Genomic DNA, 15,000 nt, shown 5'->3' on the forward strand with positions numbered 1-15,000 from the left:
ACATTAAAGGTGCAGTGTGTAATATGACATCATCAAGAAAGTTCTACAAAGTTCTAGAATGCAACGCTCCCTGGGTAACCCCACCCCTTTCGAATAATAACAGAAGCTACAGTGGCCTTCAAGGACAAGAACAATTCTAAATTTTAAACAATGCACCTGATGACATTCCAACTATGACACTTTCAAGATGGCGGCACTAGGCCTTGGTCCAAAATATGCAGAAATATGGACATATATGAGACCGTTTCTAAGGGAAAAAATAATAATAAAAAAAAAAATTCAGCTATTATGCACTAAATTAAAACGTACTTATGGATATTATAATTACTTTCTACAAAATCTGCTAGGAAATAAAACCCAAAATTCTACACACTGCAGGTTTAAATGTAACATTAAGTTAAATGTTATTATAAATGTTATTTAAATAAAATGCTTAATTTCAAATTTCTAAAATATCATTGTAGGGTCTAAAATTGTGATACAAATCGAAACGTGAGTTGGCAGGTAAAGTTCATAGTTCAACGCACACACACACACACACACACACACACACACACACACACACACACACACACACACACACACACACACACACACACACACACACACACACACACACACACACACACACACACACACACACACACACACACACACACACACACACACACCGAGAGGGAGAGACACACACACACACACCGAGAGGGAGAGACACACACACACACACACAGAGGGAGAGAGAGACACACACACACACACCGAGAGGGAGAGACACACACACACACACCGAGAGGGAGAGAGAGACACACACACACACACAGAGGGAGAGAGAGACACACACACAGAGGGAGAGACACACACACACACACAGAGGGAGAGACACACACACACACACAGAGGGAGAGAGAGAGACACACACACACACAGAGGGAGAGAGAGACACACACACACACACACACACACACACACACACAGAGGGAGAGAGAGACACACACAAACAGAGGGAGAGACACACACACACACACACACACAGAGGGAGAGAGAGACACACACACCCACACACCGAGAGGGAGAGACACAGACACACACAGAGGGAGAGAGAGACACACACACAGAGGGAGAGAGAGACACACACACACACACACACACACACACCGAGAGGGAGAGACACACACACACACACACACACAGAGGGAGAGAGAGACACACACACACACACACACACACACACACACACAGAGGGAGAGAGAGACACACACACACACACACAGAGGGAGAGAGAGACACACACACACACACAGAGGGAGAGAGAGACACACACACACACACACACACACCGAGAGGGAGAGACACACACACACACACAGAGGGAGAGAGAGACACACACACACACAGAGGGAGAGACACACACACAGAGGGAGAGAGAGACAGACACACACAACACACACACACACACACACACACACACACACACACACACACACACACACACACACACACACACACACACACACACACACACAGACACACACACACACACACCTGGTCTTTCATGCGTCCTCTTCGCGGTATAGAGATCTTCAGATTGACGTCCTCAAAGAATTCGGGGCCGAGTTCCTCAAGCTCTGCTGCGGTTAACTTACCTGCAGCCTCCACACGCCCTCCAGGGGGCGCTGTCAACACAATATGAAGCTTTATTTATATAGCACTTATCAAACAAAGCACAAACCCAAAGCCATTAAAGCTGGGGTATGTGATTTCTGATTGGTCAAAGTTAACATGAGCTGTACACTTTGACCAATCAGAGCGAGGCTCCGATTCTCTGTTCTTATTGGCTGTTGGGGACTGTCCATTCACTTTTGCACGACTTTGTTGGTGTAGAGCAGCGTGTCAGGGAGGGACCATAGGGGAGGGACCAAAGAGAACAAGTGGAGCGGTTGAGGTATTTGGATTCAAATCTCTATCCCAACTGCTATTTTCTCCCCAAATTCTCCACCCCAGCTTTAAGAAAAACGATATAAAATTAGCATTCTTTGCACTGATGGTCTCGTTTGCTGTTACATGTAATTTATGATCATCAGAGGAAAAATTAGACTGTTTAGGAAATATTTCAAAGTTCCTCGTTGCTACTTTAAAATGTAGCATCTGCTTGACATGAAGATTTGTTTTTTTTTCTGTCTTGATATAGTATACCATAATTTGCCCACAGCTCTGGAAAAAATTAAGAGACCACTCCAAATGTTCAGTGTCTCTCGTTTTACTCTTTAGAGGCATATGTTTGAGTAGAATGAACATTTTGGTTTTATAATATAAACTACTGACAACATTTCTACCAAATTCACAATAAATGATTTGTCATTAAAGAGCATTTCCATTAAGTAATGTAGAGATGAAGATTGAAGAAAAATCCAGACTGGTCTCTAAATTTTTTCCAGGGCTGTATCTTGAAAGCATCACCTCATGTATTGTTTAGTTATCCATTGATTTAAAGGTGCTACGAGGAACTTTAAAATTATTAGTGTGAATATGTAAGTATGGTTGCGTTCCGAATCGCATACTCTTTCTTTTTTCTATTCTACATACTACATCCGACGATAAAAAGAATCTAGTTAGGATGCAGTAGGCATACTATTGGGACATACTTTTACTCTCTTATTTCATCATAACATTGCGCCTTGATCTTGCCTCTTGCTTTTATATCCGTCGCATCCCCGTTTGTTTTCATATGGAGGCTTCGTCGATGTGTAACGTCACTTCACGTGCGCACTGGATTGTGGGTCAGAATCGCCCCAAATAGGATGCACTTTTCAACACTAACAATCTTGGCCGCATGAAGTAGGACATCCGGGTATACTTCTAACCATCCTAAATCTGGCCACAAGAATCGGGACATCCTAAATCTTTTTTCTACCAAACTATATAGTAGAAAGTATGCGATTCGGAATGTGTATTTACCCCTGACGGCTGCTGCACTGGAGTGGGCGCAGTCTGCCACTCTGCCACCGGATGGCGCCGGTGAGCTGTGAGCCGAGTCGGCCGGTCGAGGCGACACAGAGTCCAGTCTGTTCACGCTGCCCGTGCTGGCCGTGTCTCCCTCCTCCTCATCGTCACTGGATAAGACAACTGCAGAAATACACAGAGAAATGTTATTAAATTATTATTATTATTAAACCTGCAGTGTGTAGAATTGTGGGTTTTATTTCCTAGCAGATTTTGGAGAAAGTAATTATAATATCCATAAGTACATTTAATTTAGTGCATAATAGCTGAAACATTTTTTTTGAATTATTATTTTTTCCCTTAGAAAGGTTCTCATATATGTCCATATTTCTGCATATTTTGGACCAAGGCCTAGTGCCGGCCATCTTGAAAGTGTCATAGTTGGAATGTCATCAGGTGCATTGTTTAAAATTTAGAATTGTTCTTGTCCTTGAAGGCCACTGTAGCTTCTGTTATTATTCTAAAGGGTTGGGGTTACCCAGGGAGCGTTGCATTCTAGAACTTTGTAGAACTTTCTTGATGATGTCATATTACACACTGCACCTTTTAATACTTTGATATATCTGATGTTTGATTGGCTATAGACATTACATGTCATTTATCAGACGCTTTTATCCAAAGCGACTTACAACTGGAGCACACATTCATACACCGATAGCAGCAGCAGCTACCACGCAGGGTGCAAGCTAACTATCAGGAGACATTTAGGGTTCAGTGTCTCTTTGCCCAGGGACACTTGGACATGTGGCGGGGAGACGGGGGATCCAACCACCGACCCTGCAGTTGAGGGTCAACTACCCTACACACTGAGCTACAGACATTCACAGTTTTGATTCACGCACTGGATTGTGGGTCAGAATCGCCCAAATAGGATGTTGTTTTCAACACTAACAATCTCGGCCGGATTTAGTAGGACATCCAGGTATTTCTAACCATCCTAAATCAGGCCACAAGAATCGGGACATACTAAATCTTTTTTCTACCATACTAAATAGTAGAAACTATATAATTCGGAACGCAGGGAAAATCTTCCCGGAAGTTAGTACTCATCCGGGCATTTCTCGCCTACACAAACTCGCATACAAAACCGTTACATACTCAAATTGACGTCAAAAGTAGTATGAGTAGGACATTAGTAGGGCTTTTAGTATGAGTAGGACGTTAGTAGGGCTTTTAGTATGAATAGGACGTTAGTAGGGCTTTTAGTATGAGTAGGACGTTAGTAGGGCTTTTAGTATGAATAGGACGTTAGTAGGGCTTTTAGTATGAGTAGGACATTAGTAGGGCTTTTAGTATGAATAGGACGTTAGTAGGGCTTTTAGTATGAGTAGGACGTTAGTAGGGCTTTTCGAACACAGTCTGTGTTTTTCTATGTGTGTTTTTCTCAGTGGCCTTCCAGAGAGCCGTTTGCCTGGAGCATGTTTTGTGTTTGTACAGATCTCTGCTGGAATCCACGACCGCCATCTTTTATTGACTTTTCCTTCAGCAGTGACGTCTGTCTGGTGATGTCATCTTTGTTTATTTGTTTTAACGCCTGAAGTCAAAAGAACTTTGAGTATGAAATGGTCCGTTCAGAAAAGCCCAGAATGTCCTCATGTTGGAGCTTTTGATATGACGTGTATTTATCTTTCTTTAAAGCTGCAGTGTGTAGAATTTTTGGTTTTATTTCCTAGCAGGTTTTGTAGAAAGTAATTATAATATCCATAAGTACATTTAATTTAGTGCATAATAGCTGAATTTTTTTTTTTGAATTATAATTTTTTCCCTTAGAAAGGGTCTCATATATGTCCATATTTCTGCATATCTTGGACCAAGGCCTAGTGCCGCCATCTTGAAAGTGTCATAGTTGGAATGTCATCAGGTGCATTGTTTAAAATTTAGAATTGTTCTTGTCCTTGAAGGCCACTGTAGCTTCTGTTATTATTCGAAAGGGTTGGGGTTACCCAGGGAGCGTTGCATTCTAGAACTTTGTAGAACTTTCTTCATGATGTCATATTACACACTGCACCTTTAAATGCAGAACTTGAAACAATTTGTCTTTTTTTTTTTGTCTAAATCTGTTTTTTTTTAAAGATATTTTTTGGCATTTTTATGCTTTATTGATAGTGTAGAGACAGAGTTGAAATGGGGCAGAGAGGGGAGTGACATGCACAGAACGACCACGGGCTGGAATCGAACCCGGGTCCGCTGCTGGCCGAGGCCCATGGGGGGGGGGGGACGCCCTACCAACTGAGCTAAGGACGCCCCCCTAAATCTGTTCTACTTTATAATGAAAACGGAAGTGGTAAAAGTAAGTAATAAAAAGCTTCAGACTGACAAAATAAACAGTGACAGGTTGTCAAAGATCCCCACAGTTTAATTCCATCATCCAGCAGTTTCAGCTTTTACCAAATCTTTTATCTTTATCTTGAAAAAAATAAAAATAAAAATAAATCTTTTTGAGCCTTCGATTTTATAGAAACCCAGTTCACCCTGTCGGTCTTTATTTCTGGAGAGTGACCCGTTCGCGCTACATTATCCCTTACTAAATCTAGGAACACAAGTCACAGCCAAAATCTCACGCCATCTTTATCTCTCCACACAGTATACATTATTCTACCACTCACTTGGGTCGTTGAGTTGGTGCAGTTTGGCCGCTGACGTCCTCCGTGCTTTGGGCTTTGGGTTGCGGGCTCCACAGCAAGCGGACGTGCCAGCCGGGAGCGGGGGGGACAGTAAGGCATTTCCCCTGGAAGTCGAGATGATTCGAACGGGCAGCGTATCCCCACGAACAGGCACCAAATCCCCCCTAACGGGCACTTTCGGTGGGGCCCTCACGGTAACGTTCATGGAAGAAGCCGGTTTGTAGAAGTTTTGCTGGAGCATGGGGGGGTGTTGAGGGCCCGGTGAAGGCTGGGTTCGGAGAGGCGGTCGTGGGGTAGGAGAGGACGAAGGAGACCCCCCACCCTGGATGAATGCACCACAGTTTAAACACTTGATGCCGTCTGTGGAAGGCGCGTTGCACTTCAAACACACGCTATGGTAGACGGTCGGTCGGAGAGGCTGAGGATAGAGAAAGACAAGATTGTTTTGATTGTATATATTCTAAAGCTGTGGAAAAAATTAAGAGAGACCGCTCCAAATGTTCAGTGTCTCTCGTTTTACTCTTTATAGGCATATGTTTGAGTAGAGTGAACATGTTGGTTTTATACTATAAACTACTGACAACATTTCTACCAAATTCACAATAAAAAAAATTGTCATTAAAGAGCATTTTCAATAAGTAATGTAGAGATGAAGATTGAAGAAAAATCCAGACTGGTCTCTTAATTTTTTCCGGAGCTGTATATTCTATATTTAAGGTTAAAATCTCTGCCAAATACTCCATTAAATGCCTTAAAAACTAACATTAAAATATTTTTATTTTTTATTAATATTTTTATTTTTTATTAATATTTTTATTTTTTATTTTTTTTACTATGGAAAAGGGGTAGGATTAAATAAGTGTATACTTCTTCCTGCTCCTTTTCAGGCATATCTCAGAAATACAGATAATTATTATTATTATTTTTTTTTTTGTGAAAACATAATTTGTTTATTGTATTTCCATGCTTTTCATTTTGTTTTGTATGTTTGATATGTCTGAAATAAATTGAATCAAATCAAATCAAATCAAATTGGATTAAAACAAACATTACTGATCAGCCCGGTGTCTCTACCTCTGGAGCTTTGACCTGCGAGGGGAAGCTACAGCAGCCAGCCAGCGGCTTCCTCTTCTGCTGGATGCGACGTTTGATATTCGGCGACTCGTCATCTAGAACGATCAAGACAAAAACCACTTATTACATGAGAGAAAGAGAGAGGGAGAGAGAGAGAGAGAGTGAGAGAGTGTGTGTGTGTGTGTGTGTGAGTGAGTGAGTGAGTGGGGGAGTGAGTGTGTGTGTGTGAGTGTGTGTGCGAGTGAGTGAGAGAGTGAGTGAGAGAGTGAGTGAGTGAGTGAGTGAGTGAGTGAGTGAGTGAGTGAGTGAGTGAGTGAGTGAGTGAGTGAGTGAGTGAGTGAGTGAGTGAGTGAGTGAGTGAGTGAGTGAGTGAGTGAGTGAGTGAGTGAGTGAGTGAGTGAGTGAGTGAGTGAGTGAGTGAGTGAGTGAGTGAGTGAGAGTGTGTGTGTGTGTGTGTGTGTGTGTGTGTGTGTGTGTGTGTGTGTGTGTGTGTGTGTGTGTGTGTGTGTGTGTGTGTGTGTGTGTGTGTGTGTGTGTGTGTGTGTGTGTGTGTGTGTGTGTGTGTGTGTGTGTGTGTGTGTGTGAGGGGGGGAGTGAGTGAGTGAGTGAGTGAGTGAGTGAGTGAGTGAGTGACTGACTGACTGACTGACTGACTGACTGACTGACTGACTGACTGACTGACTGCGTGCGTGAGTGAGAGAGAGGGTGTGTGTCTGCGCGCGCGTGTGTGTGTGCGTGCGTGCTTGCGAGCGAGCGTGTGTGTGTGTGTGTGTGTGTGTGCTTGCGAGCGAGTGTGTGTGTGTGTGTGTGTGTCCACCTTTACCTGCCATCTCTGGACAGGTGAGTACGATGCTGTCCACTTCCTCAGCTTGCGTGATGAAGTCATTTCTGAAGGAGAGAAGAAAAAAAAATTACATTTAATATAATACAGAACAATTTAGTTTGGGATTAACACGGTAAAATACACTCAACAAAAATATAAACGCAACACTTTTGTTTTTGCTCCCATTTTTCATGAGATGGACTTAAAGATCTAAAATTCATTCCAGATACACAATATTACCATTTCTCTCAAACATTGTTCACAAATCTGTCTAAATGTGTGATAGTGAGCACTTCTGCTTTGCTGAGATAATCCATCCCACCTCACAGGTGTGCCACATCAAGATGCTGATCTGACATCATGATTAGTGCACAGGTTGTGAACAATGTTTGAGAGAAATGGTAATATTGTGTATCTGGAATGAATTTTAGATCTTTAAGTCCATCTCATGAAAAATGGGAGGAAAAACAAAAGTGTTGCGTTTATATTTTTGTTGAGTGTAATACAGAACAATTTAGTTTGGGACTATTTTCAGTGGCGGATGAATCTACAGGTGGTGGTGTAGTCAGTAGTTTTTGGACATCAGGACATTGTATTAGACTGATTTAAAATTAATCAAATTATTAAAAATCACATCTTTAAAACTCATAACTTAAGTACACACGGCTAGAATATCCATTTAGTCCTCAAAAGCGGCATTCATTTTGTTTTTTGGGCATTTTCAAGCTTTATTGGACAGTACAGAATTGAAATGGTGAGAGAGAGAGAGAGAGAGAGAGAGAGAGAGAGAGAGAGGGGATGACCTGCAGTAAAGGTCCACGGGTCAGATTTGAACCCGCGGCCACTGCAACGAAGGCCGGAGCCGATATGGTACGCGCTCTATCCACTACGCCACCGGAGCGGCCCGATAGCTTATATGTTTATGTAAACAGACACAACAGATATGGCTTTAAAGGTCACTGTATATAGATTGTGAGGTGAAGGATATCTCACATATTTCAGCACAACATAAAAATAAACTTGAGTCCAGTTGAGCTAATCATAAGCCAGACTGAGGAGATAAGAGTTAGAGACTGTTGAATAACACCAGACAACTCACACCCACTGCTGCACAGTCAATACCAAAATGTTTCATACCCCTGGCAAATGTTGACTTAAACCTGCAGTGTGTAGAATTTTGGGTTTTATTTCCTAGCAGATTTTGTAGAAAGTAATTATAATATCCATAAGTACGTTTAATTTAGTGCATAATAGCTGAAAACATTTTTTATATTTTTTTTTTCCCTTAGAAAGGGTCTCATATATGTCCATATTTCTCCATACTTTGGACCAAGGCCTGTGTGCCGCCATGTTGAAAGTGTTATAGTTGGAATGTCATCAGGTGCATTGTTTAGAATTTAGAATTGTTCTTGTCCTTGAAGGCCACTGTAGCTTCTGTTATTATTCTAAAGGGTTGGGGTTACCCAGGGAGCGTTGCATTCTAGAACTTTGTAGAACTTTCTTGATGATGTCATATTACACACTGCACCTTTAAAGTTACTTTTATGAAACCAGCAAGTTTTTTTTCTTGATTGGAAATGACACAGGCTTCTTCTCCCAAAAGATAATAAGACGATGTACAAGAATTCATGATCATCAGAGGAAAAATTAGACTGTTTCAGGAATATTTAAAAGTTCCTCGTAGCGACTTTAAAAGGTGCAGTGTGTAATATGACATCATCAAGTAAGTTCTACAAAGTTCTAGAATGCAACACTCCCTGGGTAACCCCAACCCTTTAGAATAATAACAGAAGCTACAGTGGCCTTCAAGGACAAGAACAATTCTAAATTTTAAACGATGCACTTGATGACATTCCAACTATGACACTTTCAAGATGGCGGCACTAGGCCTTGGTCCAAAATATGCAGAAATATGGACATATATGAGACCCTTTCTAAGGGGAAAAAAACAATTAAAAAAAAAATGTTCAGCTATTATGCACTAAATTAAATGTACTTATGGATATTATAATTACTTTCTACAAAATCTGCTAGGAAATAAAACCCAAAATTCTACACACTGCAGGTTTAAATGAAGTTATCAAGATTAATTCCCTATGTGGTGTGTCTATGGAACAGTCAAGATGCACGAGTGAGTAGAATGTCAATTAGCAACATATGAAAGTGTGGGTAGCGCTATGTCTACATAAAAATATACACAACGTGAAATGAGTCTGTTAAATATTCACTCATACACTGCGTTCCAAATCACATACTTTTTCTTTTTACTACACTACATACTAAAAGTACAGAAGAGTTTTAGTCTTTTTACTACACTACATACTAAAGTACAGAAGAGTTTTAGTCTTTTCACTACACTACATACTAAAGTACAGAAGAGTTTTAGTCTTTTCACTACACTACATACTAAAGTACAGAAGAGTTTTAGTCTTTTTACTACACTACATACTAAAGTACAGAAGAGTTTTAGGGCCACAGGAGAAAGAGAAAAATAACAGATAAGGAAGATCTTTTTTCATTATGTCGAGAAATGTCAAGAATAAAGACGAATACTCCAAAATGCTATTGGAGTTAGTGGAGGCATTTATGTATGTTCAGCATACTACAATTGACGTGCATGTATTGGGACATCCTAAATCTTTTTCTGGCATACTGAATAGTAGGGAAGTATGGGGATTGGAACGCAGGGATAGTGTTGCAAGGTCTTACCTTTCCTTCAAGTCAAGGCTGCTTGAAAATAAAAACCAAAAGAGAGGAATGTCTTACTAATGCAATAAATGTCCCGTAATTCAACTTTTACAGCCGAAAACACTTACTTTTAATAAAATGTTGAAGCCCCCCACTCTTTGACTTTCCCTAAAATTGTGTTGTGATGCACTCCCTATGGACATGATCGATAGATAGATAGATAGATAGATAGATAGATAGATAGATAGATAGACAGACAGACAGACAGACAGACAGACAGACAGACAGACAGACAGACAGACAGACAGACAGACAGACAGACAGACAGACAGACAGACAGACAGACAGACAGACAGATAGATAGATAGATAGATAGATAGATAGATAGATAGATAGATAGATAGATAGACAGACAGACAGACAGACAGACAGACAGACAGACAGACAGACAGACAGACAGACAGACACACACACACCTCTGTACAGGCTTGCGTAGTGCGGAGGGCATCTGTGCGTGTTGGAAGTGCCGTCCCTGCAGCACAATGCCCTGTGACGGCGTCGGGCTGATGATGAAGTAATTGGTTCTGTTTGGCATCGGAGACGGTGTTGCTACGGTGATAGGGACCTCACTGCAGGAGACAGAGGGACAATTCATTTAATTTTATTTTTTTTATTTTTTTTCAGACATATCAAAAACAATACAAAACTAAATGAAAAGCATAAAAATACAATAAACAAAATTTATGTTTAAAAGACTTCACAAAAAAAAAAGAAAAAAAATTATCTGTATTGATGTGACATGCCCGAAAAGGAGCAGGAAGAAGTATACACTTATAACAATGTAAGATCAAAAATAAATAATAATAAATGATATGGGTTCTTGTTTGCACCTTGAAGAAATTCGATTTAATTTGTCTTCCTCTTATTCCAAATTTAAAACTACTGAGTGAGTGCTGGCTGTCTTTTTTTTTTATGAAGTGCTTCCATATAGTATTTTTTTTTTTTCTTCGAATTCTGTCCTTTGTATGTGCTTGTCTTTCTGTGTATTGTTTAAAGATCTCCTATTATACTACTTTTCTGGTCTTAATAACTGAAATAAATAATTCACTTCAGAATAAATGGAAGCACTTCATCACAAAATATAATTTATTCAGACCAAAAACCGGGAAAAATGCCAAAAAAAAATAGTAAATTTTTGACTAAAAATATGTCTCAATATTTATTATCACTGGACTGAACTATATGAGAAAAGATGATATGATTTAAAAAAAAGTAGAAATATTTCACCAAATATATGAAATATTGACACTTCTAACACTTGTGAAGAGCATTTTCAGAATTAGTATTACATAAGTATGATTAGGGGAGAACGGGGTAAGTCGGCACACTTTTTACTCTAGCCAACCCGTGTGACAAATTACCCCGTTCTCCCCTACATTTGCTCTACTTTATGTAATAAGAACATTCATTGTGTAAATTGACAAATAAAGAAACTACACACATTCACACAGTATAACCAGGATAGATAGTTGTGTACCTGAGTCTTTTGGGAGCTAGCTTGTTGAGCGGTCTCATGTGATGATTGTTATTTGGCCGGTTCTCGTATGTTCTAATAGGGTCAGCAGAGGGGAAATGCCTGAGAGAGGGAGGCTGGGGGACAGAGACAATGCACACAATTAAATTAAAGGTGCAGTGTGTAATATGACATCTTCAAGAAAGTTCTACAAAGTTCTAGAATGCAACACTCCCTGGGTAACCCCAACCCTTTAGAATAATAACAGAAGCTACAGTGGCCTTCAAGGACAAGAACAATTCTACATTTTAAACAATGCACCTGATGACATTCCAACTATGACACTTTCAAGATGGCGGCACTAGGCCTTGGTCCAAGATATGCAGAAATATGGACATATATGAGACCCTTTCTAAGGGAAAAAAAATCATTCAAAACATATTTTTCAGCTATTATGCACTAAATTAAATGTACTTATGGATATTATAATTACTTTCTACAAAATCTGCTAGGAAATAAAACCCAAAATTCTACACACTGCAGGTTTAAATGTGCAGTGTGTAATATCCTAATATTTAGTGGCATCAAGCGGTGAAAGTTCTAGCTTGCAACGCTCCCTTTGTAATAATCACAGAAGCTACAGTGGTCTTCAACGACAAGATATATGGTTTATTCTAAAGGAAATAAAAGGAAAAAACTACTTTTATTTTCAAACAGTTATACACAAATTTAGACACTGTATTTAAGAAAATTATATTACATTTCTACCAAGTCTGCTCTGAAAAATGCCAATATATTCTACATACTGCACCTTCAAAAGTCTATTTAAAGACCTACTTCACCGGTGAGAACATGAAGGTGTATTGAACTCTGAGATCCTATGTAGTATAAATGTGCAAAACATTTTAGAAATCGGTTCATCTTAGCCTGAGAAAAGGCAGAAAGAGTGTTTTATGGTCTAACCCTACATTTTACTAGTGTGACATCACATTAGTAAAATGTAGGGTTAGGATTAACAGGACAGCTGGACCAAGGGAAGACTAAGGGAAGACTGAGGGGAGAAAAACCTCATTCATTATATTATAATAGTGATTTTATAATGATAGAACGCCGGTTCCGTATGGGTGAAGTATTCCTTTAATAGAAAACGTTGTCACACTGGGGAAAGTGTTATCGCCTAACGAGAGAGTTGAGCCCAGGGAGATGTCTCACCTTCTTCTCTTCGGAGGTCGGTTGCTGTCTGTCCATCTCCTCAACGTTCATCACACGCACACTGACGGGAGAATAGATGTTATGGTCTGTACAATACTTTATATACAGAATAATACATATAATGCATTTCTAATCAGCATTTCTACGATAGTTTAATCATCTGTGTGAGTGTGTGTGTGAGTGAGTGAGTGAGTGAGTGAGTGAGTGAGTGAGTGAGTGAGTGAGTGAGTGAGTGAGTGAGTGAGTGAGTGAGTGAGTGAGTGAGTGAGTGAGTGAGTGAGTGAGTGAGTGAGTGAGTGAGTGAGTGAGTGAGTGAGTGAGTGAGTGAGTGAGTGAGTGAGTGAGTGAGTGAGTGAGTGAGTGTGTGTGTGTGTGTGTCTGGACAGATCTAAAGTGCTTACTCATGCCTCCTCTCCTCTTCACTGCTCTCAGACAGAGAGAAACTCCAGTTGTTGTGGTTCTTGTATCCTCCATCTCGCCGCGTCTCGCTCCTTTCCAAGGCTGAACACACACACAGGCAATGTTTAAACACACAAACAATGTCAGTACACACACACACACACACACACACACACACCCTGCGTTCCAAATTGCATACTCTTTCTTGTTACTTTACTACATACTAAAGTACAAAAGAGTATAACGGCCACAGGAAAAGAAAAAATAAATCAGATAAGGAAGATTATTTTCCTGTATTTGCACTGGAAAACAATCTGGTGTTAATACACAGCCTAGGCTCTGTAAACTGGTATGTTAACAAAGGGAACCAACCTTGGCTAGTAGAAACATGAACGTTTACAGAGCCTAGGCTGTGTATTAACACTGGATTTTTCTTTAGTGAGCACACAGTACAGACAGGTATTTGAAAAAGAGAATTTAACAACAAGCGTTCTCAAGAATCACAGACTTCACCTTTAACTATAACTCTTTTGTTTAAGTTTCTGGCCTAACAACAACACTACATTTTACAAGATTACATAGAACTGATCACCATTAAGTTACTTTCACCAAATACTCAACGATTACTGAAGAGACCTTGAACGCATCATCGCTGGCTGCCATCTACTTCATGCTAAATTTGCACACCGATCCACTACCTGTCTGTACTGGGTGAGCACTAGGGCTGGCCCGAATGCCATTTTTCAGGCTTCGAATATTCGTTGTTTTTTTTCCGAGCGAATATTCAAATATTCGTTCCAGAAAAACACACCATCAAAAACAACATAAAAAAAGATTTAAAAAAAAAAAAAAAAAAAACGTTAATAATCTCTATATACTCCCTGGAACCGATTTTGACAGTATCTGCATATTTTGTTGAAGATTTACGCGCTCGGAGGTGAAGTAATGGATGCGCTATGACACTTAGTGATGTAATATCCTCCTAAATGAGCAATACTACTACTACTACTACTACTACAATATTACTAACTTTTATATCCAAATATAAAATTATTTGATGACATTATATTGCAGTACTAGCTTCTTGCAAAAAAAAAAAAAAACGAAGCTCCGAATACTAATTTTCCGAACAAGTATTCGAATAATTCGGGCCAGCCCTAGTGAGCACTGAAACACAATCTGGTGTTAATACACAGCCTAGGCTCTGTAAACTAATGTAAACAGAGGGGACTCACCGTAGCCTAGGCTGTGTATCAAGACTTGCTGGTTATAGCCATTGTCTTTCTGTCCAAACCCAAAATGCTGCCAAACTGGTGTAGTGTCATTTTTCTTTTTTGGGAGGGGGGGGGAGAGGAGAGACCAACTGGTTTGCATTGGCGATATTTTCTTTCCAAATATTCCTTAGAAGAGGCTGTCAACTTGACGCAGGATTGAGATGTTAAATGGAGAATGTGTTTTTTACTGCTTGAATATAAAAAGCTATGTGCAGGGGGCGCCTTTAGCTCAGTTGGTAGGGCGTCCCCCTCCCGGGCCGGGCCCAGCAGCAGACCCGGGTTCGATTCCCACCCGCGGTCGTTCTCTGCATGTCACTCCCCTCTCTGCCCCATTTCACCTCTGTCTCTCTGCACTGTCAATAAAGCATAAAAATGCCCAAAAAATATCTTAAA

The 15,000-nt window shown here is 40.2% G+C and overlaps 1 protein-coding gene across 1 annotated transcript in view; it reads right to left on the reverse strand.

Moving 5' to 3' along the window:
- The window catches only part of LOC307270502 (sentrin-specific protease 6-like), a 30,557-nt gene that overhangs the window by 14,130 nt on the left and 1,427 nt on the right, over positions 1-15,000 (reverse strand). Inside the window, exons 2-10 of the mRNA XM_080054385.1 lie at positions 13,336-13,435; positions 12,935-12,995; positions 11,747-11,859; positions 10,686-10,838; positions 7,522-7,586; positions 6,699-6,793; positions 5,607-6,042; positions 2,956-3,123; positions 1,543-1,673 (exon numbers count right to left, since the gene is read on the reverse strand). Coding sequence (XP_079910511.1) covers positions 1,543-1,673; positions 2,956-3,123; positions 5,607-6,042; positions 6,699-6,793; positions 7,522-7,586; positions 10,686-10,838; positions 11,747-11,859; positions 12,935-12,995; positions 13,336-13,435 — 1,322 coding nt within the window. The remainder of the gene's footprint in view (positions 1-1,542; positions 1,674-2,955; positions 3,124-5,606; positions 6,043-6,698; positions 6,794-7,521; positions 7,587-10,685; positions 10,839-11,746; positions 11,860-12,934; positions 12,996-13,335; positions 13,436-15,000) is intronic.

This window comes from Ammodytes marinus (genome assembly GCF_949987685.1).
Source record: "Ammodytes marinus genome assembly, contig: scaffold_68, whole genome shotgun sequence".
NCBI lineage: Eukaryota > Metazoa > Chordata > Actinopteri > Uranoscopiformes > Ammodytidae > Ammodytes > Ammodytes marinus.